This window comes from Chrysochloris asiatica, unplaced genomic scaffold (assembly GCF_000296735.1).
Source record: "Chrysochloris asiatica unplaced genomic scaffold, ChrAsi1.0 scaffold00086, whole genome shotgun sequence".
NCBI classification, from domain to species: domain Eukaryota; kingdom Metazoa; phylum Chordata; class Mammalia; order Afrosoricida; family Chrysochloridae; genus Chrysochloris; species Chrysochloris asiatica.
In genome coordinates, this window is record NW_006408604.1 from 10,463,063 (window position 1) to 10,487,108 (window position 24,046).

General features: G+C 41.5%; 1 protein-coding gene across 1 annotated transcript in view; it reads left to right on the plus strand.

The window, feature by feature from the left end:
* Nucleotides 1-23,818, plus strand: part of GRIN2B (glutamate receptor, ionotropic, N-methyl D-aspartate 2B) — a 678,642-nt gene extending 654,824 nt beyond the window's left edge. The window contains exons 10-13 of the mRNA XM_006866039.1: nucleotides 9,725-9,885; nucleotides 12,251-12,438; nucleotides 15,399-15,637; nucleotides 20,408-23,818. Coding sequence (XP_006866101.1) covers nucleotides 9,725-9,885; nucleotides 12,251-12,438; nucleotides 15,399-15,637; nucleotides 20,408-22,255 — 2,436 coding nt within the window. The 3' untranslated portion in view covers nucleotides 22,256-23,818. The remainder of the gene's footprint in view (nucleotides 1-9,724; nucleotides 9,886-12,250; nucleotides 12,439-15,398; nucleotides 15,638-20,407) is intronic.
* Nucleotides 23,819-24,046: the final 228 nt, after the last annotated feature.

Below are 24,046 nucleotides of genomic sequence, written 5' to 3' on the forward strand. Positions count from 1 at the left end.
CTCCCCCTCCAGTGCCTATTTTATAATGGTATGCCAGGGAAACCAAGATTCAAAAGACAGCCAAGCACATAATAACATTATTTCCCCCCTTTTGCCCATTCCAACCATATTTCAATCCCTGTATCCCAGAGCCCTGTTGTTGCACACATCATTATTTACCTCTGTCCCACTTAGCCCATGCAAACCTGCCTAACTGTTTTTCCATCCACCTTATTCTTCTATTCCTCTTCCCCTTCTTGTGTATTGCCCCCCTCCCTAGCACCCAAACTATCTTGTGTCTATTCCCTATCCTGTGGTCCACCTTCTACTCCCCCCCCTTACCCTATCCTCCACATCCCGGAAACCAGCAAAGAATCCCCCCTACCTTTAGTATGGGTCTTTTTCTTAGTTTTTTTACAGTAGTAGTTATGCAGTATTTCTCCTTTTGTGACTGACTAATTTCACTCAACATAATGTCCTCAAGGTTCATCCATGTTATGTAGTGGCTTACAGCTTCCTTGTTGTTCTTCAGGGTAGCATAATATTCCATTGTGTGTATGTACCATGGTTTGTTTATCCATTGTTCAGTTGATGGGATCTTAGGCTGTCTCCATCTTTTTGCTATTGTAAATAGTGCTGCTATGAACACTGGTGTACATATATCTACTCATGTTATGGCTCGTATTTCTTGTGGGTAAATACCAAGTAGAGGAATTGCTGGATCATAAGGTATTTCTATTTACAACCTTCTGAGGAAGTGCCCTATTGCTTTCCAGAGAGGTTGGGCCATTTTGCAGTCCCACCAGCAATGCAGGAGTGTCCCAGTCTCTCCACATCCCCGCCAGCATTTATTGTCTTCTACTTTTTTGATCTTTGCTGTTATTGCTGGTGTGAGATGATATCTCATTTTTGTTTGGATTTGCATCTCTCTAATGGCTAGTGATCGTGAACATTTCTTCATATGTTTGTTGGCTGCCCGAATCTTGGAGGCAGGATCTTATCCTTCTGCAATTCTTTATCACCAGAACCCAGACTAGTGTCTCCACAGGATGTTGTTGTTGTTGTACACCATCCATTTATAGCGACCCTGTGTAAGATATCTCAGAGTGGCTGGTGGGTTTGAATTGCTGACCTTATAGTTAGCAGTTCAGTGTTTATCCTACATTGCCACACCAGGGTTCTTACACATGATAAATATCAATAAATACGATGTCTGTATGAATAAAAGAACAAATCAATGTTTGCAACTCCGACCCTCTGACATAGAAATTCCTTGAACACAGGGTCTCATCTATTGTTTTTTACATATTTGTCTTCCTAGTTCCTAACACATTACAGTCCCCTACTACAGTCTCCTACACTAATTAAAGGAGCTCTGGTAGTGTAGTGGTTATGAATTGGGCTTCGAACCTCAGGGTCAGCAGTTCGAAACTACCAGCAGTTCTATGGGAGAAAGATGAGGCATTCTGCTCCCATAAAGATTTACAGCCTTGGAAACCCTGTACAGGGTCACTGTGAGTTGGGACCCACTCACTCCACAGCACATAACCACCACCATCACCACACTAATAGATGCTTGGTAAATATTTGTCAAATAAGCTGATGTATTTTAATTATTACAGTTAGAGACAATGTGACTTATTCCCAGCACATACATAGGTGTTGAATAATAGTGGATATTATTAATGAATTAGTAATGCCCAAGTCCTAGTGTGGCACTGTAAGTTAATGCCCTGAACTGCAAAGTCAGTTTGAACTGCAAGGTCAGCAGTTCAAGCTCACCAGCTGCTCCTCAGAAACCCTATACAGGGTCGCTGTGGGTCGGAACCGACCTGACAGCACTGACCAACAGCAGTACACAGGAATACCAATCATGTATTTATTTAATAAATACATTGAGCTCCACCTCCCAGACTTTTCCCCCTCTCCATCTCTCTCTGCCTCATGCTGGAGGATGGATTCTCTAGTGGAAGGCAGCAGCCTCAGGATCCAGAAATCTCATCATCTTTGGGTGGGGAAAGTGCCCTCACTTCAAGCCTGGGGGTATGTTTCTCCTTGCTTAATTGCCAACACTAATATACCTTGTGGCCATTAAGATGAACTGAACAGCTCAGAGATCTGAATTCTGATTCCCTGCCACTTTCTAGGAGGATCAAGTGAGATTACAATTCTCTTAACATTCTATGATTGTCTTGCCTTGTGCAACTGTGTGCTTACAGTAATTGCTGGAAGCCATGTGTTGAATCCAGTGGGGAGAGTGGGAGTTGATGTTTGCTGTGCCAGAAAAGGCAGGGTGCTCTCTTTGGATGGCCCTGTTTACAGAGTGTTTCTTCACTCTCAACAAGCAGGTCTGTGATCTAGCATTTGTGGCTATCGGTGGGAAGACTATACCCAGGAGACAAGCCTTAGCTCGCCCTCTTACTTTGATGTGACCTTGAGCCACTTACTTCACCTCTATTGTCAGGTGCCATCGAGTCGGAACTGACTCATAGCGACCCCATGCACAGCAGAACGAAACAATGTCCAATCCTGGGCCAACCTCACTACTGCCGCCACACTTGACGCCATCAATGATGCCACCTGGCCGATCCATCTCGTTGGGGGTCTTCCTCTTTTTCTCTGACCCTCCACCTTACCCAGCATGACATCCTTCTCCAGTGACTGTTCTCTCCGGACAATGTGTCCAAAGTATGAGAGACGAGCCTAGCCATCTTGGCCTCCAAGGAGCACTCTGGTTGTACTTCTTCCAAAACAGATCTATTGGTTCTTTTGGCAGTCCATGGCACTTTCAGTATTCTTCTCCAACACCACAACTCAAAGGCATCAATTCTTCTACGATCTTCCTTATTCACTGTCCAGCTTTTACATCCATATGAGGTTATTGAAAATACCATGGCTTGGGTCAGGCGCACCTTAGTCCTCAAGCTGACATCTCTGCTCTTCAATACTTTAAAAAGTTCCTGTGCAGCAGATTTGCCCAATGCAATACGTCGTCTGACCTCTTGACTGCTGCTTTCACGAGTGCTGATAGTTGATCCAAGAAGAATGAAGTCCTTGACAACTTCAATCTTTTTTCCATTGATAAGAATGTTGTTTATTGGTCCAGTGGTGAGGATTTTTCTTTTCTTTACATTGAGTTGTAATCCATACGTAAGGCTGTGCTCTTTACTTCACCTCTATAGGTCTTCGATTTTCGTATCTGAAAAGTTATACTGGCTCATAACTTTCCTTCCTTTAATTGTTTTTATTCCCCTATCAAAGCTCTGGTAGCGTAGTGGTTATGAATCGGCTGCGAACCTTAAGGTCAGCGGTTCGAAACTGCCAGCTGCTCCGCGAGAGAAAGATGAGGCTTTCTACTCCCGTAAAGATTTACACCCTCGGAAACCCTGTACAGGGTCGCTATGGGTCGGAACCGACTCGACGGCACTTAACAACAACAACAACAACAATCAAAGTCAATGTTTTTATCATCTCAGTCTGGGTGACTCCCAAAAACGGATCTCAAGTTAGAGGAAGCCTTAGGATAGGCTAAGGATTTAATAAGAAATAATTGTTGTAAGTTGTCATCAAATTGACCTTAACCCATGACAACCGTTAAGTATGACACAAGAAAAACTGGCCTGTCCTGTGCCATCTTCAAGGCCATTGGCACATTGGCTATTTGTCAGTCCATCTCACTGAGGGTTTCCCTCATGTTCACAGATCTTCTGTACAAAACATGATGTCCTCATGATTGGTCTTTCCTGATGAAGTTATCAAAGTAAACAAGCCATAATCTCGACATCCTTGCTTTTAAGGAACATTGTAGTTGTATTTCTTCTAGGACAGATTTGTTCATTCTTTTGGCAGTCCATACTATATTCAGTATTCTTTGAGAGCAAGCACCACAATTTAAGCACATCAATAATTCTTTCTTCCTTTTTCATTGTTGAGCTTTCACAAGCACATAAGGAGATTGAAAAGACCATGGATTAGGTTAGACAGAGTTTAGTCTTCATAGTGACATCTTTACTCTTTAAAATTTAAAGAGGTCTTTTGCAGCAGATTTGTGGCTTCCATGGGCACTGATCCAAGCTGTAGGAAATATACTGACAACTCTAATTAATAAGGATTATATTATAAAATTCCCTACTTTAAAATTAAAGTTGAGTGTTTTAATTCAACCCTGGCTCTCCCTGATATATTAGAGGTTTTCTTTTTTCCTTTTAGATTATTTCTTGAGTTTCTGCCATTTCTGTGGATTCTAAGGTATAGACTCTGGCCCTTGATAGTGCTAAGTTTTAAAACCCATGCCACCAAGTCCACTCCAGTTCTCAGTGAGCCTACAGGACAGATTTAAATTGCCCCACAGGGAGTCCGAGGCTACCTCATCATTCTCCTCTGAAGCAGCTGATGGGTTTGACCTGTCAACCTTTCAGATAACCGCCCAGCACTTAGCCCACTGTGCCACCAGTGCTCCTTGTTAAATGTTATTCCTTCACTACCCCCCTTCCCCCAGGGTGCATTGATTGCTACTCAGGTTAAACAAGTGTCACATAATGCCCCATAGTTTGAGATGAGTTTTGTTATAAGGGCATTTGTTAAAGCATCAAAGTATTTGGAAGATCATTTTCATCTTTTTAGCCACCAACTATGATCAAGTCGGTTCTGACTCCGAGCGATCCTATGGACAGAGTGAAACTGCTCCAGAGGGTTTGGGGACCATACATCTTCCAGTAGCTGGCGCCTTTGAATTACCAACCTATGGTTAGCAGTGTAACACTTAACTCACTATACCACCAGGGCTCCCTGTCTTCCCTACTGACTTACCAAAACATAGAGTTGTTGTTGTTTGCTGTTGTTGTTGTTAGGTGCCATCAAGTAGGTCCCGACTTATAGCGGCCCCATGCACAACAGTATGAAACACTGCCCAGTACTGAGCAATTTTCACAATTGTTTTGCTTGAGCCCATTGCTGCTGCCACTGTGCCAGCCCATCTTGATGGATGGGGGTCTTCCTCATCATCACTGACCCTTCACTTTGGCAGGAAGCATGATGTCCTTCTTCAAGGACTGGTCCCTCCTGAAAACATGTCCAAAATGTGAGAGACGAAGTCTGGCCATCCTGGCTTCTAAGGAGCGTTCTTACTATACTTCTTCAAACACAGATTGGTTTGTTCTTCTAGCAGTCCATGGTACTTTCAATATTCTTCTCCACTCCAAATCAAATGGATCATGTCTTCTCTGGTCTTCCTTATTCATTGTCCAGCTTTCACATACATATGAGGTTATTGAAAATACCACAGTTTGGGTCAGGTCACCTTAGTCCTCCATGGCCATGAATTTTAGTGACGTTCAAGTTACAATGATAGTTTTCTAAAACTGTGTTTAATTTAAATCTCACAGATCTTATTAAGCTGGGGCAAGAATTTTCAAAGAAAAAGGCAAGCTCACTTCTGTTTCTACTCTGGCTAATTCTGGGTTGATGTGCTCTCCTTGCTTGCCCCCAGACTGGCCTAGTTTAAGGAACAAATTAGAGACCAAGAATTTTCACTCTTAGGATATACTGCCTGGTGTGGGACAATTTTAGATATTAGAACTTCATCTCCACAGATAGAGCTAACAATTTTGAGGTCTCCTGTGTACCATGTGGGAGCGTGGTGGCTCTAGAGGATAAGTACTAGACTATAAACTACAACATTTGTGGTTCAAGCCCACCAGCTGCTCCAGGAGGAAAGATAAGGCTTTCAGTTCCTATAAAGATGTACATCCTCAGAAACCCTAAAAAGGGTAACTATGAGTCGAAACTGACTCGATGGCATGTAACAACAACATAGGTTGTGTATTACATTAAATGATTTCCTACATATTATCGTATCTACTCATTAAGATATAATACATCCAGAGGAGAAAATTGGGGCTCTGTAAATTTAAGTGACTTGTCCATATTCAACACTTGCCATAGTCCAGTTGGCTAGAAACACAGGTGAAATTCAGACACAAATGGTCTGCCCAAGTTCAGTGCATTCCTCAGGACTTTGCTTCCTATTCTTCCCAGTTCTCGCTGTTTCTGAAATTATTTCCTTAGGGAAGACTCTTTAATTATGTAAGAGTCTTGCTATGTCATTATATCATCCTTTTAGCTTTATAAACAGCTTTATTTGATTTTCAAATGTTTTCTCTTAGTGCCTTTTCATAATCTTAACTGCATCTTTTGATAAGAAGATCTTTATTTTGCTGAAGTCTAATTTATCATTTTTTTGTGGGTTGTGCATTTGTTGTTATATTTAAGTAATCATATTCTGATTTAAGATTACAAAGATATTTTTCTATGTTTTCTTTTAGGACTTTCATAATTTTAGGGTGTTCATTTAGGTATAAGATCTATTTTAAGGTAATTTTTGTATGTCTTACAAGGTATAAAATGAAAGTATTTTTGGCATATGAATATCTAATTGTTCTAACATCATTTGTTGGCGAGACTATCCTATCTTCATAGAGTTGCCTCTTCACCAGTTACGAATGGATATATTACTAGGGCTCCTCTATTCTGTTCCAATGATCTGTTTGTCTATAATTATGCTAACTCCACACTTCTTTTTACTGTAGTTTTATTATAAGTCGTGAAATCAGGTAGCTTAAAGTCCTCCAACTTTGGTCTTATTTTTCAATGTTGTCTTGTTCTTTTCAGTCCTTTATCATTCCTTTAGTTTTCATTCAGGAATATGGTTATAACATAGTATCCAAAAGTCAAAAGATAGTTTAAAACCAAAAGTTACCAAAGCAGTATTGAAAACATATTATAATCTAGTTCATCAGGAAGTGAGGCACCCTGAGCATCAGATTCTATTTGGTGAATCAAAAATTATTGCATATGCCTTGCATAAATTAGCAATAAAAAAAAAATGTTGTTGTTAGTGTCCTCGAGTCTGTTCTGACTCGTAGTAATCCTATATAGAGTTTCCAAGAAGCAGCTGGTAGCTTTGAACTGCTGATCTTGTGGCTCGCAGTCCAGTGCTACAGCATGATCATTTACAACTTTCACTGATACTTTAGCAAGTAGTTTGGGTCTTAGTGGACCTTAGTCATTTTGAGCATCTGTTGTTATTGTCCTAACTATAAGAGGATAGATTACGGATTGATAGAGGTTTGTTGTAATGTTGCCTACCATAATATCTGAAGTCCTGGTGTGGCATTGCAGGTTAATGTGCTGGATTGGTTTAAACTGCAAGGTCAGCGGCTCGAGCTCACTAGCTGCTCCTCAGAAACCTTATACAGGGTTGCTATGAGTTGGAACCAACTCAAGGGCATGTAACAACAACCATAATATCTATTGTATTTCTTATTTGGTGGTATGATACCCTCTTCAAACATCTGAAATGTTACATTTGACAATGATTGCATTCTAGTGTCTGTCAGTTACTGAGCCCCACCCATTGCTAACTACACAAGGTATAATTTGGGAAAACATTTATCTAAATAGTGGTCAGTCTTAGGGCCAACCTCACTCAATCTTTTAGTAAATGAATTTAATCTTAGGAATTCTTTCTTAGATACAAACCCTGTCTACCATTAGGTATTCAGTTCTCCGTGCGTCCAGTTACCGGAGTTATGCAAATCTGGATATCAGCCTGTCAGACGTGGATATTACTTTCCAAATACGTACCTCTCCCAATACAGCGTGTCCCTGTTTATTTTAAACTGGCTATCTACTGGGGACTGCAAGGCATAAATATTCATTAAGCCAACTGAGTCCTGATCATTGATACTGGGTAACCATGAGCACATTACTTGCCATCTCTGGCCTTCAGGGTCTTCATTTGTTCAGTAAAAGATTCGAAACAGCCCTGAATGCCCATTTAGCTCTAACATTCTTTGACTCTTGTAGCTTTTAAATGAAAAATCTTAACTCTTTTAAAAATAAACAAAAACTCTTAATTCTAAAAGCACTGTGCTAAGTTAAAGTGGGAGCTTTTTTAAGTCAGGAAGTTGTAGTCTTTTGATGAGTCACAGATAACTTCAGCATCCCTATGAAAGTCTATTTTTAACTACAAGATGGCATTTATGGTTGCCAGTCCTAAGACATTGGGATTCATGGAACCCTTAAATTCTGAGCATCCCTAAAGCCCACTGTCATTGAAACCCTATAGGGCAGAGTTGCTCCTTAGGGTTTCTGAGACTGTAAATCTTTATAAAAGCAGACAGCCACATTTTCCTCCCTTGGATCAGCTGGTAGGTTTGAACTGTCAACCTTGCTGTAAGCAGCCCAGCACTTAACCCACTATACCACTTAGGACTTCTCAAGTCAAGAAAAGGAGAATGACTCTAAGTCCAAGCCACTTCAAAGGTTCAGAGTTCAGAGGAATCCTGGGTTGGCATGTTAGGTTTTTAAATGTATCTCCAAAACAGCTGATATAGTATTAAAACCAAGGGGACTTAAACTAGCCACATTCTCTTTCCTTATGCCAAGGCATAGCAGTGCTATTTGGGTCATATTCCATCTGACCACTACTAGAATGAGAAGCTCTGAGATTTTGCAATTTACTAGGAAATGCAGAATATGGACATAGATTAAAAATAACATTTATTGAACACTTATTGTGTGCCAGATGCTATGCCAAATATTTTTTATGCATCGGATAATTTAATCTTCACAACAATCATGCAAAGTAGGCTTTATCATCTTCTTTCAAATGAGAAAATGATGCCCAGAGAGTTTATGTTACTTGTCCAAGGTCACATCATAGTAAGTGACAGAGCTGACCTTCAATCCATATCTGCCTCAATCGAGACTTAATCTCTTAATAACTTCATCAGAGATTAGTTCTTCTAACTTAGTCTACAAATTTAAAGAGTGTTTGAATTTATAGGTATAAATTATAGTAGTCTAAATAAAGATCATCAAGTACTGATGGGTCACTTTGGGATAGATTTTATGAAAGAAAAAAAATTACAGGTTTCCTGGAGAAGTTTATTTGACTTATTTTGAGAAAGACATGAATTGGCCAAGAAGATTGGTGATTTTATGTTGAGGGGACAGACTATATGAGGCCTTTAAGATACAAATAAACAAAATTATGTGTTCAGGAAGCAACACACAGACTTACTCATTGCAGGGGCTAGAAATAAAGCTGATGTCATAGGGGTAGAAATCAAAGCGATTTCAGCTTATTATAATAAGCGCTGGAGATCTACTCACCATTCTTAAGCAAGGGGAGGACCATAATTAAAATTATATTTAATTTTGCAGTGTATCTTACAGCTCATATAAGATGATTAAGAGCTTTAATGCAAAGAGAAAATTTCCTAACAAAAACATTTATTTCATACTTGACAGACTGTCTTCAGGAGTATTAGGTCATTATGGGCCTCTGGCATTAGTATTTCAATGACAATTCATTTGTGTCCCTAAATTAAGAGACCCAGAAGCAGATTTTGTGCAATTTTCAAAAATAAAGGTGACTAGTCCACTGCAGTGAAGCTAAGAGCACATTCCTTCTTGGCCCATCATCTCTGGTTGTGCAGCATGCATAAAAAGGGACATAAAGGTTATAGAGTAAAGTCAGAGTTGGGCAAATAGAAAGCTCTCAACAAAATATATAAAGTTGAGTTGAATTGAAGTCCACTTTCAGAGAGCAATTGCTGCTTCTGAGTGAGGGCTAATTTTGGTGGATTTTCCATTACAAATCCACCAAAGCTGACTTAATATTTCTTCACATATTCTGAAGCATGTTTTTTTTGTTGTTGTTGTTCCTCTCTCTCTCCAGTTCCAGAGACCCAATGACTTCTCACCCCCTTTCCGTTTTGGGACTGTGCCCAACGGCAGCACAGAGAGGAATATCCGCAACAACTATGCAGAAATGCATGCCTACATGGGAAAGTTCAACCAGAGAGGTGTAGATGATGCATTGCTCTCCCTAAAAACAGGGTAAGTCCTGCTTCCAAGCTTGGGTTCTGATATATTTCTCACACTTGTTAAATATATATTGAACCGGATGCACTCATGTTCCATGCTTGGTGTCACACAAAATTAAATCAAAGAGTTCATTTTCTCTTTAGGAATTTCCAAGTTAAATTTGGCAGTATATTCCAGGCCAGTGCACAAAGATCCATACGCAATTATTTATTTGTATGCATTTTTTTGTAACTTATTTTTTACTTGCATGAATGTAACCATGAAAGAGAGATGCAATAGAATGTAAAAATAGAAGGGATGAGTCAAGGATGAGGTTCATGCATGAAGCATAGAATAAAGATGACTAAGAATTGAAATGATTCTGTTGTCTTCTGGTCAAGGGAGAAATAAGTAGAATTAAATGAAAAGAAGAAAAGAATGAAAGTTTTTAGATATAAACAGTCAGAATATGTCACATGATCTTTAATTACAGCTCTTATGGCTCTGTACTCTAGAGAGTGTTTGTTCATTAAAAGGAGTTCATGAGCTGTCAGTTTGTTGTCTTGGGTAGTCCCAGCCACACTGGTCCTTTCATTTGTTTGGCCTCCAGGTGGCACAGTGGTGTAGTTAGATAGACAATTATGGATGTTGGAATTTTGAGGTCAAGAGATCTTGACACAAATGAGTGAGCATTATGAGTGCTGGGATTTCAGAATCAGGGGGTCTTGTTGCTGTTTTCCTTGTTGTATGATAATGAAAACAATTGCACCTCTTCTCAAAGCTACTGTAGCTCAGGTCTGGAAGAACTACCTACTTAAAATACTTACATGGTTGTTAAGTGCCATCGAGTCAGTTCCAACTCACAGCGAGCCTGAATAGGGTTTCCGAGGATGTCAAACGTTAGGGGAGCAGAAAGCCTCATCTTTCTCCCACAGGAGTGGCTAGTAGGCTCAAACTGCTGACTTGTGGTTCACAGTCAGTGCTTATCCTGAAGAGCCACCACACTGCTAGACTGGCTCTTTTCATCATCAAAGTCACCGCAGGTTTCAGATTTGAGCTTTGAGGTAGGACCGCTCTGATTAGCCTGCTCCCTGGTACGCCACAGTTCTCTGTCTTGTCAAAGCTGTGGTTTCTGGTGCACCACCTTTGTATAGGGTTCTCATAGCCTTGTAGAAAATGTGTTTTTTTTCTTGTGCTAGACAGACCAAGACCCACTGCCATTGAGTTGATTCCAACTCAAAATGACCCTGTATAAGGTTTCCAAGACTGTAAGTCTTGATGGGAGGAGACAGCTTCATCTTTTTTCCAGCAGAGTGACTGGTGGGTTTAAACCGCTGACTTTGCAGTTGGCAGCCTAACCCACAGCACCACCAGGTCTACTTACTATGCCAGAAAAGGGCTTGTTTTTCTTTAGAGGTAATGGTTGTACAACATTGTGAATGTGCTAAATGCCACTGAATTGTTCATTTTTAGCCTAGTTAATATTATGGTGTGCCAATTTCACCTCAAGTATTAAAGTAAATAAATAGAAGCACTTAGTAAAAGTGAAGTGCATTCATGTCTTTCTTGCAGACATCTCTGTTATCTGTCCATCTCTATCTGGAGTTTTCCTCTACCTTTGATACATTTAAATCCTGGTTTTAAATATTCACTGATGCCTTCCTACCCTTACCCCTCCTTTGCTACATATTCTTTCAGTGTAAAACATTTTACTGTATATAAAATGTGGTTCGTATACAGTTCAGAGTGTAAGGGATCTGAGTTCTTTGAGTTGTCATGCATCCCTCTTAAGACAAACCTGTGTTGTTACCCTGACCTGCACCCACCTTTACCTTCATGCTGCAGAGAAGAGTATGGAACCATTTCTGACCTCAAAACTAGCATTGTAAAAACAACAACAACAACAACAACAAAAAAAAAAAACAAAGCTAGCATTGTACATCTTTTGAAACTCAGACACCTACACTTACACTCACTTTGGACTGTAATGAACTGAGAAATGAAAAATGTTATATAAATCTAACCCATGCTATTTGTTGTTATTGGTGTGATGGTTACTTTTCATTATTTCTGTTATTATTTGTATTGATTCTTTTTTACTCCTTCTCCTTTTCAGATACAGTTTATGAGTTGGCTTCAAGAGCCCAACTTACATTCTCATCATTCCCAGTGGGAGGCAGAGAACTCCTCCTTTCAACCTCGAACCACATAAATAACAGCCTGGGACTTAAGCTTTAGATTTCTGGCAGAGTTCCAATTTAGATCTTAACTTTGAACCAATTTTACCCCTCCACCCTACCTCCCATAGTTGACCAGAAACCTATTGCTTCATGTTAATGCCCCCACAGGTTGTTGTTACTCAAATCGCTTTGTTGGATTTTGCTTCTTTCTTGAACAGGAAACTAGATGCCTTCATCTATGATGCAGCAGTGCTGAACTACATGGCAGGCCGGGATGAAGGCTGCAAACTGGTGACCATTGGCAGCGGGAAGGTCTTTGCTTCCACTGGTTATGGCATTGCCATCCAAAAGGATTCTGGGTGGAAGCGCCAGGTGGACCTTGCTATATTGCAGCTCTTTGGCGATGGTGAGTTAAAGGAAGAAAGTGCTTATATTCAGCCTTTATAGATGGTCAGTCCGAAACATCGACTTTTTCTCCTCATCTCTTCCTCTCTTTACAGCACTTCTAGGCAGTGTACTATGAGATTTTGGGTAAAGCATAAGGGAAAAGGATTAAAGGTGTTGGTCAAGGAGGTATGTTTTAGAATGACTGGTTATGATGAAACCTTTGAGGACAAAGTAGGAGAGACTGGCATTAGATGATCAGAAGCTGCCATCTCATGTGTGGCTTGAGCAGTGAATGGGATAGTGGAAAGGTCCCTGCTCCCTGTACTCCCAGAGAAGGGGCAGAGAAATGAATCTGTGACCATTCAATCATTCTTTTCATTCATTCTCCCATATTGCTCTTCAAACTGCAGGAGGTAGAGGCAGGGCTAAGGAGGCAGACACTGAAAGATACTCCTCATGTCACATTAGGCCCCTGGTGGCACAGTTTGTACTCGGGTAATAATCAAGAGGTTGGCAGTTTGAACCCACCCAGAAGTGCCATGGAATAAAGGCCTGGTAATTAGCTTCCATTAAAAATTACAGCCAAGAAAACGCTAGGGAGCTCAATTCTACTCTGTAACACATAGGTTTGCTTGTGTTAGAATCAGTCCAATGGACAATGAGTGTGGATTTTTCATAGTATCATTCTAAGATTTTCTGAGTTGTGCAAACAGCTAATACACATGACTACTAACTGACAGGTTGGAGGTTCAGGTCCATCCAGAGGCACCTCAGAAGAAGGCACCAGTGTTCTACTTCTAAAACATCAGCCTTTGAAAACCTCACAAAGCACAGTTCTACTCTGACACTTGACACATGGGGTCACCAAGAATTGGAAACAACTGACTGGCAAACATTTTTGCTGTTGTTTGTTGTCCAGCCAGCAGACTGAACAGCTTTCTTGCTTGGAGAAAATGGCACCTCTTCTTTCATGAAATTAAATTCTTCCACAGCCCTCTTAAAATTACTGTCCAAGGTACTTACTCCTCCTATTAGCCTCACAGAAACGAATCCAGTTATGGATGAGCTGTCTGATGCTACTTGGCCCCACAGGCTATCAGCCAAGTGGTTCTCTAAATTATTTCTGCAGAATCTTTGCTATTAGGAATGAGATAAGAGGCAGAGGAACACAGCTGGATTTTCATACTTCAGGTGAAGTTGGCTGCTCCACTAGTTAGGAAAATCATAGTTTGATTAAAGGAATGAGGAAAAAGTGATTTGATTAACATTGGAAATAGGAGGGGGTTGCAGCTGGAGTGTTAGCAACCCATTTTGGCATAAGAGCTTCTGTGATTTTGATGGAGTAGCCATTTACAGGCACTAATGGAGCCTTTATCCGTGAGGAGGGACAGCAGTAGGGATAATTTGTAAAACTTGCTGAAGCACTGGTCAGATGATCATGAAAGTTCACATTTTTACCTACATCCGGTTTTATTGGGACAGGCAACTTTCTTCATAAAAGTTGTAGATTTTTGCTTGTGTAGCATAAGTGTATTCTAGATCAATCTCATGGTTTCCTTCATTTGACTTTTGACTAGGTTTTCTGCCTATCTAATTCCTAGTATCCAGCAAAGTGAATAGAAGTTACTGGAACTTCATTAGGGATTGACTTAATCAGTACTTCTATAAAGTAATATCAAAAGAAGGCAGGTCTGAATATGGTGACCTCAGAAACCCTCTACAGGGTAGCTATGAGTCGGAACAGATTTGCAGCACTTAACAACAGCAACATTTTATATAAGCTTATTCCCCTTTTCTCTTAATATTTATATTTTATCCTTCAACAAATCAATAAATCTTAGGGCCCTTACAGATCCTCAACTCCTCTTTCTCTTCCTCCTTTTTCTTTTTCTTTTCCCCACACCCATTCCACTTTTGAAATTAAAACTCTTCCCTATCTGTGGCCAGTGCCTAACTTATCTCTCATCCTCCTGCCTTCAGTACTGAATGTAAAGGGAGTCAATTCTTTGTTCTATGAGGCTGTTTGTTCATTGTCCCTTGACTGTCGTCTCTAGCACTGAGTGTGTTATCCCCAGGGGTTAGAATAAGAACTAGAGTTTCTGTAGAGTCTTAAGAAGTGGTGTTTGGTTTAGTAAAGACCAGCACAACTTCCTAGTAATGAATGAGGGCTCTTCAAACAGTAGCAAACCATCTATCTTCATATCCGTGCAGACATATGAGTGGACTAATGCAGTAACCTCCAAAATTAACAGCTTGTCTCTAGTCTCTTCCTCCATCACCTCAACTTACTTTGCCCAATTTTAAGAATAGTCATCTGAGTCACTTGTTTGATCACAGTATTCCTCATTGTCTAAAAAATAAAATGCAAAATGCTTAGTCTAATACTCAAGCCCTATATAAGCCCTCAGAAGCCTTTTACATTCAGCTGCTTTTGTCTGATAGTATTCTGTTTAAACTGTTCTGCCTGCCTTTCCCCAAACAAGCCTCATGTCTTCCCACCTTCCTGCCATTGCTCATGCTGTCCCTGATGCCTGAGGTGCCTTTTATACAGTATAAATGAAAATCCACCCATTTGCCATGCCCACCTCTAAATCCTACCTCCCTCATGAAAATCCACTGGCCGCAAAATAACTCTCACTAATTTGAACTCTTGTGCTTTATCTTATTTTGTTTGTGTGTACCCATTATTTATATGCCAATTTATGCTAGATAGAAACTGGAGAGCAAAAGCTACGTCACATATTTTTACATCACTTGAAGTCTTCACTGAACACTTGTTGAGTGCATTGGTGAACTAATGGTGTAATGGTATTAATATAAAGACAGTTGTTAACTTTCTCTGTTCTTTTTCTCTCCTTATGTCTCCTTGTCTCTTTCTTTCTCATTTTTTTCCTTTCACCTCTCCAAAACCCCTTCTCCCCTTTTGTCTATTCCTCACCTCTTGTCTCTCTTTATGTGTTTTCTCTGACCTGTCTCCAGGGGAGATGGAGGAGCTGGAAGCCCTCTGGCTCACTGGTATTTGCCACAACGAGAAGAACGAGGTCATGAGCAGCCAGCTGGACATCGACAACATGGCGGGAGTCTTCTACATGTTGGGGGCGGCCATGGCACTCAGTCTTATCACCTTCATCTGCGAGCACCTTTTCTATTGGCAATTCCGGCACTGCTTTATGGGTGTCTGTTCTGGCAAGCCTGGCATGGTCTTCTCCATCAGCAGAGTAAGTGTTTGGATTTAGATGCCTGGAGCTTGTTAAGAAGAGTTTAGTTTAGCAGTATATAAAGACCTAGGGGGCACTGACTGTAGTCTATGGTTGTTAAAGCAAGAGACCACATGATTTGCATTTTCCCAGGAGTTTGTGTGATATAATTTCAAGTGTCTCAGAAAATGAGTGATACTGTTTTTCCTTCAAGAAACAGCTTTTTGTGTGGGGTTTGGACATTTGGTTCTCATTGAGAACTGGCAGATCTATCAAAATGGAAATTTTGGCTTTTTCCCAAATGCCTTTCATCACCATTATTTAATTCTGCATAGGATGTATTAAACATTTAATCCTTTTTAAAAAAACTTCACATTTCTATTTAAACATTGGAGTGTTTATTCTAGCATACAAAAATATATTATTGGTGACTTCCCTGTTCTGTTCTATCTTATGTTTTTAACCATATCAGTTATGTAGTATTAAAGGACTTAACAGAATATTAAAAAATAAGTCCTGACCCATAAGAAATTTACATTCCAGAAGAGCTGCCAGTTCAAACAATAGTATCACTCTTAAATAATTTCTTAGTGATGCCTCTCCTTTGTTTTGAGTGCAAAGTGACACATTAGGAATACAGTTTTGAATATGAATGGAGGATCATAGGAAAAAGTCAAGAAAGAAAAATAGATTTGTCTTGATTTTGTTAATAAAGTTACAAGAGCCAGTCACCAAAAGTGAACTCAAAAGTCCCAGTAGAATGGAAATCCACATTTCAGATATGGCCAAGTTTAATGCCAATGGAGTTATATAAGGAAATGATTTCTTGTTACATTGTTCCATCTTTTGATCATTTTCCTGTAGTATTTTACTGATGGAGAATGAATTCTCCATTTCCTTTCTGATTGTGAGTTGATTCAGGCCATTCAGGAATAGCAGAACAAGAGAATGGAACTTCTGGTAGTTATAGTCCCTGAGCCAGATTATTTCACTGAGTGGCCTGTTCCTAAGTTGCTGATATGGTGAGAGTGAAAGCAGTGGGGATAGAAATCCCATTTCTAGCCCTTAGATATAATAAAAGTTATATAGATGGACAGTGTTTGGTATTTTCTCCTTGCCATAATCAAAAACGTTAGAAAAGAGGGCTGGGAAAGAAAGTTGAATAATCCTACCTTGCTGATCTTATGTCTTGCAAATGTTTTCTGTGACAATTAAGCTTACCTCATCTAAACTTGGACTCCTGGTGTGGTGCTATAGGATCAACACTGGACTGCAAATCATAATGTTGGCAGTTCAAACCCACCAGCTGCTCCTCAGAAGCCCTATACAGAGTCATTATAAGCCAACTTGACAGCACTTGATACAAACACACATCTAACCTCTTCCTTCTCCATTTAATGCCCATTTTCCTTTCTGTCCTCCTTTCCCCTCATGACCACCCATTGGAACAACTTCCTTTTCAAAATGAATTCCCAAAGCTCAATTCACACAACCTTCCCTAGGACTTCTGGTGTGGCACTGTAGGCAAAGCGCTTGACTGCTAACTAAAAGGACAGCAGTTCAAACCCACAAGCCACTCCTGAGAAATCCTACACAGGGTTTCTATCAGTTGAAACTGACTTCGATGACCCTTAACAACAACAACTCTTCAAATACCTTCCTTAACCAGGAAGAAAAGTTTCAAGTATGTCTGCTTTTCAAGGCAGAGAGCAAGATATTAGCAGTAGTTTGATTTGAGCTTAAGAGTTGAACCTAGCGGGCCCTCAAGGAAGCTAGCCAATTGCCTCTCCTGGACCGTGTTCTTCAAGGGCCCTGCACAAGGAGCTACTGACAGCTCTCAATCAATACTAATTTGTTAAGACATTAATTATTTATGTCAATACTAGATTAGTGAAAAAACATAAAAAGGAAAAGAAGAGCTGAAAAGAGAAAAACCGAGAGAATTCCTCAAGAGAATTATTTATCCCACACAAGCTGAGGGAACTAAAGAAAAAATTCAAGCCTTGAATTGAAATATTGAAGGATTCAATTCTTTGGGCAAAATATTGAATGATGCAGAAAGTATCAAAAGAAGATAGAAGAAATACAGAGTCACTGTGCCAAAAAGAAATGGTTAATGTTCAACCATTTCAACCAGTAGCATATGATCAAGGGCCAATGGTACTGAAGGAAGAAGTCTGGGGTGCACTGAAGGCATTGGCAAAGAACAAGGGTCTCAGAGATGATGGAATGCAAATTGAAGTCTTTCAACACACTGATGCAGCGATAGAGGCATTCATCCATCTATGTTAAGAAATTTGGAAAACAGCTACCTGGCCAACTCATTGGAAGAAATCCATATTTGTGCCCGTTCCAAAGAGAGGTGACCCAAGGGAATATGGAAATCATTTGACAATATCATTAATATCACATGCAAGTAAAATTTTGCTAAAAATAATTATTAAAAGACTTCAGCAGTACATTCACAGGGAGTTGCCAGAGGTTCAGGCTGGATTCAGGCAAGGATGTGAAACAAGGGATATCATTACTGACATCAGATGGATCTTGGCTAAAAGCAGAGAATAAGACAAAGATGTTTACCTTTGCTTTATTAACTACAGAAGGCTTTCATCTGTATGGATCCTGACAAGCTATGGACAACATTGTGGAGAATGAGTATTCCAGAACATTTAAGTGTGCTCATGAGGAACCTATACATAGACCACGAGGCAATTGTTCAAACAAAACCAGGGAACACTGAATGGTTGAAAATTAGGAAAGATTTCCCCAGGGTTGTATTCTTTTACCATACTTATTCAATCTGTATGCAGAGCAAATATTTCGAGAAGCTGGATTATATGAAGAAGAATGTGGCATCAGGATTGGAGGAAGACTCATTAGCAACCTATAATATGCAGATGATATAACTTTGCTTTCTGAAAGCAAAGAGGACTTAAAATACTTACTGATGAAGATAAAAGACCACAGCCTTCGGTATGAATTGCACTTCAATGTAAAGACAGCAAAAATCCTCACAACTGGACCAGTAAATAACATCAAGATAAAAGGAGAGAAAATTGAAGTTGTCAGACACTTCAGTTTGCTTGTATCAACCATGAACACTCAATGGAAGCGTCAGTCAAGAATTCAAATGATTATTGCCTTGGGCAAATCTGCTGCACAAGATCTCTTAATGTGTTCAAGAGCAAAGATGTCAGTTTGAGGGCTAATGTGGGACTGACTCAACCCATGGTATTTTCAGCAACCTCATATGCATGTGAAAGTAGGACAATGAATAAAGAAGACCACAGAAGAATTGACAAATTTGAGTTATGGTGTTGGAAGAGACTATTAAAAATACCATGAAATGGCAAAAGAACAAACAAATCTGTATTGAAAAAAGTACATCCAGAATGCTCCTTAGAAGCCAGTATGGTCAGACTTTGTTTCTCATACTTTGGTCATACTATCAGGAGAGGCCAAGCCCTAGAGAAGGACATCATGCTTGCTAAAGTAGAGGGTCAGCAAGGGTCACCCTCAACAAGATGGATTGGCACAGTGGCAGCAGCAGTGGGTTCAAATGTAGCGACAATTGTGAGGTTGGCTCAGGACCAGGCAGTGTTTCGTTTTGTGGTGCATAAGGTCGCTATGAGTTGATACTGCCACATAGCGAACCTGTATAGAGTTTCCAAAGAGGAGCTGGTAAGTTTGAACTGTCAACCTCTTGGGTCTCAGTCCAGTGCTGACCCTACAGCTCCATTTGTACTTCTTCTTCTCTTTGACAATGTAGGGCACAGCAGGGGGAATAAAAACACACCTTCTTTGACCCCAGGGCTCCTAATTCTGTCTGTATATGTGGGTCATGCTTGGTTCAAGAGGAGAATTACTCAGCAGTTACTTAGTGGCCCAAATTCTAAAAACTGCTCTGATTTTTTAGAGCTAAAAAAGAGTAGCAGCTCTTAGCTCCTGAGCTCCCGTATGCTTTGCCTTCAGCCAGTGGTGATCAGCCACGGCACAACAGCCTCAACATCTGCAAAGCATTACCATTTATTTCCAGGAGGCTGAGAATATTTTTGGATATGGTTGATGCCATGGCCTTTTAATTTTTAGTATGATAGAATTTGTATTTAGGGGGGAAACCCCCACAAAAGTACAATGTATATCACCACATATTCCTTCGTAGTGATTTATGCAGGACAGCACATGGTTCTGTGAGTTGCATTAAGAGGCAGCCTTTTGGTTAATGTCATTGGAAGACAGGGTTATTCCTTCTACTGAGGGATAAGCATTTCAAGACTGTTGGCCACCATATCACCTTCTGAGAAGACTCTAATCAAGAATGAAACATACTTAGGGAAATGTCAAAGTGAGAGTTTTATGGTTTGATTTTTAAGACTTGAAAACCTGGGCATATAAAAGGAAATCAATGTAAATCAGTGTGGGGTAGAGGCACATTTCATATAATGAGTAAGGTCAGTAATCTGTGTAAGTTTAAGCAAGATATCTGAGAGGATATATGACTACACCAAGTGACTTATGATTTCTACCTGTTTGCTCAAATCACTGGGTGTAACCATGAACCCTCTTTGATAGCTTATGTAAATGTAATTGAGACATTGACTTTGAAATGCTACATGAAATTTAGAGGGATAATCAGGTAAGTTTGTAGCCATATCTTTCTCTGAAAATATTGGACTATGTTTTTCCTGACTTCTTATCTAGTTAGGTAATTGGTAGGAGAGGACAGTATTCTCTATGGTGCATTTTAACTTCACCAGAGAGCTAATCTGTTCTATCCCCATCTTGCTTCAGGGTATCTACAGCTGCATCCATGGAGTAGCAATTGAGGAACGGCAATCAGTGATGAATTCCCCCACTGCAACCATGAACAACACACACTCCAATATCCTGCGCCTGCTCCGCACAGCCAAGAACATGGCTAACCTCTCTGGTGTGAACGGCTCCCCACAGAGTGCTCTGGACTTCATCCGGCGAGAGTCATCAGTCTATGACATCTCAGAGCACCGCCGCAGCTTCACGCATTCGGATTGCAAATCCTACAACAATCCACCCTGTGAGGAGAACCTCTTCAGTGACTACATCAGTGAAGTGGAGAGAACTTTTGGTAACCTACAACTGAAGGACAGTAATGTGTACCAAGATCACTATCACCATCACCACCGGCCCCACAGCATCGGCAGTACCAGCTCCATTGATGGGCTTTACGACTGTGACAACCCACCCTTCACCACCCAGCCCAGGTCCATCAGCAAAAAGCCCTTGGACATTGGCCTACCCTCCTCCAAACATAGCCAGCTGAGTGACCTGTATGGCAAGTTCTCCTTCAAGAGCGACCGCTACAGTGGACATGATGACTTAATCCGCTCTGATGTCTCTGATATCTCCACCCACACGGTCACTTACGGAAATATCGAGGGCAATGCTGCCAAGAGGCGTAAGCAGCAATATAAGGATAGCCTGAAGAAGCGGCCAGCCTCGGCCAAGTCCCGACGGGAATTTGATGAGATCGAGCTGGCCTACCGCCGCAGACCACCCTGCTCCCCTGACCACAAGCGCTACTTCAGGGACAAGGAAGGACTACGGGACTTCTACCTGGACCAGTTCCGAACAAAGGAGAACTCACCACACTGGGAGCACGTAGACCTGACAGATATCTACAAGGAGCGGGGTGATGACTTTAAGCGTGACTCAGTCAGCGGAGGAGGGCCCTGTACCAACAGGTCACACCTCAAGGGTGACAAACATGGCGTGGTCAGCGGTGTGCCGGCGCCTTGGGAGAAGAACCTGACCAATGTGGATTGGGAGGATCGGTCTGGGGGCAACTTCTGCCGTAGCTGTCCCTCAAAGCTGCACAATTACTCCACGACGGTGGCAGGACAGAATTCGAGCAGGCAAGCGTGCATCCGGTGTGAGGCTTGCAAGAAGGCAGGTAACCTGTATGACATCAGCGAGGACAACTCCCTGCAGGAGCTGGACCAGCCAGCCGCCCCTGTGGCAGTGACATCAAATGCCTCCACCACCAAGTATCCTCAGAGCCCAACTAATTCCAAGGCCCAGAAGAAGAATCGGAACAAACTACGCCGACAGCACTCCTATGACACCTTCGTGGACCTGCAGAAGGAAGAAGCCGCCTTGGCCCCACGCAGCGTGAGCCTGAAAGACAAAGGTCGTTTCATGGATGGGAGTCCCTACGCCCACATGTTTGAGATGCCAGCTGGTGAGAGCACCTTTGCCAACAACAAGTCCTCAGTGCCCACTGCCGGGCACCACCACCACAACAACCCCGGTAGTGGCTACATGCTCAGCAAGTCGCTCTATCCTGACAGGGTCACGCAAAACCCTTTCATCCCCACTTTTGGGGATGACCAGTGCTTGCTCCATGGCAGCAAATCCTACTTCTTCAGGCAGCCCACGGTGGCAGGGGCGCCGAAAGCCAGGCCAGACTTCCGGGCCCTTGTCACCAACAAGCCGGTGGTCTCGGCCCTTCATGGGGCTGTGCCAGGCCGTTTCCAGAAGGACATCTGTATAGGGAACCAGTCCAACCCCTGTGTGCCTAACAACAAAAACCCCAGGGCTTTCAATGGATCCAGCAATGGGCATGTTTATGAGAAACTTTCTAGTATTGAATCTGATGTCTGATTGAGGGAAGAGAGGGGTTAAGGTGGGTACGGGAAGGGTAGAACTGTGGGTCATGTGGTACGCATGTCATGGAGGGTGATGGGGGTGGACTTGGTTCCCATTTGCTCCTTCTTCTTGTTTTAAGTTACTTATGGGCTCCTGGAGTTCTGATTCCTACTGTGGGCAATCCTGGTGACCAGCACCATCTCTCCTCCCTTTCACAGTTCTCGCCTCCTTCCCCCATCTGTCAGCCACTCCTGCTCCTGTGTTAAGATGAAATGGGCTCACTCAGCATGGGAGGACAGAGTGGAAAAAGGGAGTGACTGGAGACAAGCTTCCACCTAACATGGAAGGGCTCCTGGCCACCCACTTTGAGTGAATCTAGGAGAAGCAGAAGGGAGCCTCATGAGCACAGACAGGAAAGGCTCTTTCCCAACTGATCTTTGTGTTCCTTTGTGAGGAAGCAAAACTATCCAAGTGAACGCACTTAGCATAATGCTCATGAATGAAAAGGCGCTTTTGCTAACTTCTTGTTGCCTACACTACATCTGTCTAGGGATTACATGTCAAGCAGAAGGTGGTAGGCCATGTGTGTTTACATATAAGCCATGACATACTTGCTTCAATTCCATGGGGCTCATTAGTGGTCAACGGCATGGAAAAGCCATTGTTGGAGGCATGAGTAGATTCCTGAACAATTTTGAAAGATCATAATACTAGTATCCCACCGTGCAATGGAATAAAAGCAGATGAAACACAAACACATGTGTCCATATACGTCAGCATGTGTGTGTGGTTAGGTGCCTACAAAAGTAGGGACGGAAACCTTGATTCATTAGCTTGTTTCTTTCAATATCCCTAAGTAATTCACTTGCTTTGGCTTATATACAAACAGAGATGGTCGTATCTTGTCTGAATTTTGGCTGTCTGTCCCCTTGATCCTTCCTAAATGAGGAGAAGGAAAGTCTTTTAATAAAGAAGATTCTGTGGTGTACACAAAAAAGTGATGAGCAATCATAGAAGAGTAGATACAAAGATAATTTTTAAGTGACTGTTAGTTGTTTCTACCAGTTTTGGTCGGTAACTTTCCAGGAAGGCTAAAGGGAAACAGAACAGCCATGATTCTTTTGTCCACATTGAGTAAAAAAGATCCTATAAAGCTCTTTTAAGCTTTTCAGACCCTCAGCTACCCAAAGTGTGGGGAAAAGTTAAGTAAGGTTTTGAAGAACTGGGGAGCAGTTTTATTATAGGTTAAGTAAGAGAGGGGGATGTTTTTAATGCTTTGATCCCTTCTTACTTAGCCTGGAGCTAGGAAGACAGATTTGTTCCCCCAGGATTGATTACAACTGATAGGGAATAGCCAGTTAAGGAAAAGGAGCTTGCCTGCAAAAGTATAGTTAGGAGGCTTGGAGGGAGGGGAAGACATTTGACTGTTGGGGAGGGCAGGAGAGGAGAAATTCTCCTGCTACCTCATTGGGCATAGCTTCCTGAGAAGGTGGTATTGAGTCCAGTGTGAACATGCTTGCTAGAAACACTTCCACCTTCCTGCAGCACCTCCCTTCCCTCTCAGCTTGCACCGTTGAGAAATAAAAATGAGAAAACTCCAGGGGTGAGGTTGATGTGATGCTCCCTTCACTTAAAGTTGAAAACTTGAGAAGGGAAATCAATATTTGCCACTGCTTTCACTGAAACTTGGGGTAGGGGTGTGTTGTATGGGTCGGTTCCACTGTCCTGCTATCCTCCCCTTACACAGGGTGGCATCCAAAGAGCCCCGGGTCGGTCTGTTTGGAAGCTTGACAGTAGGATCACCAC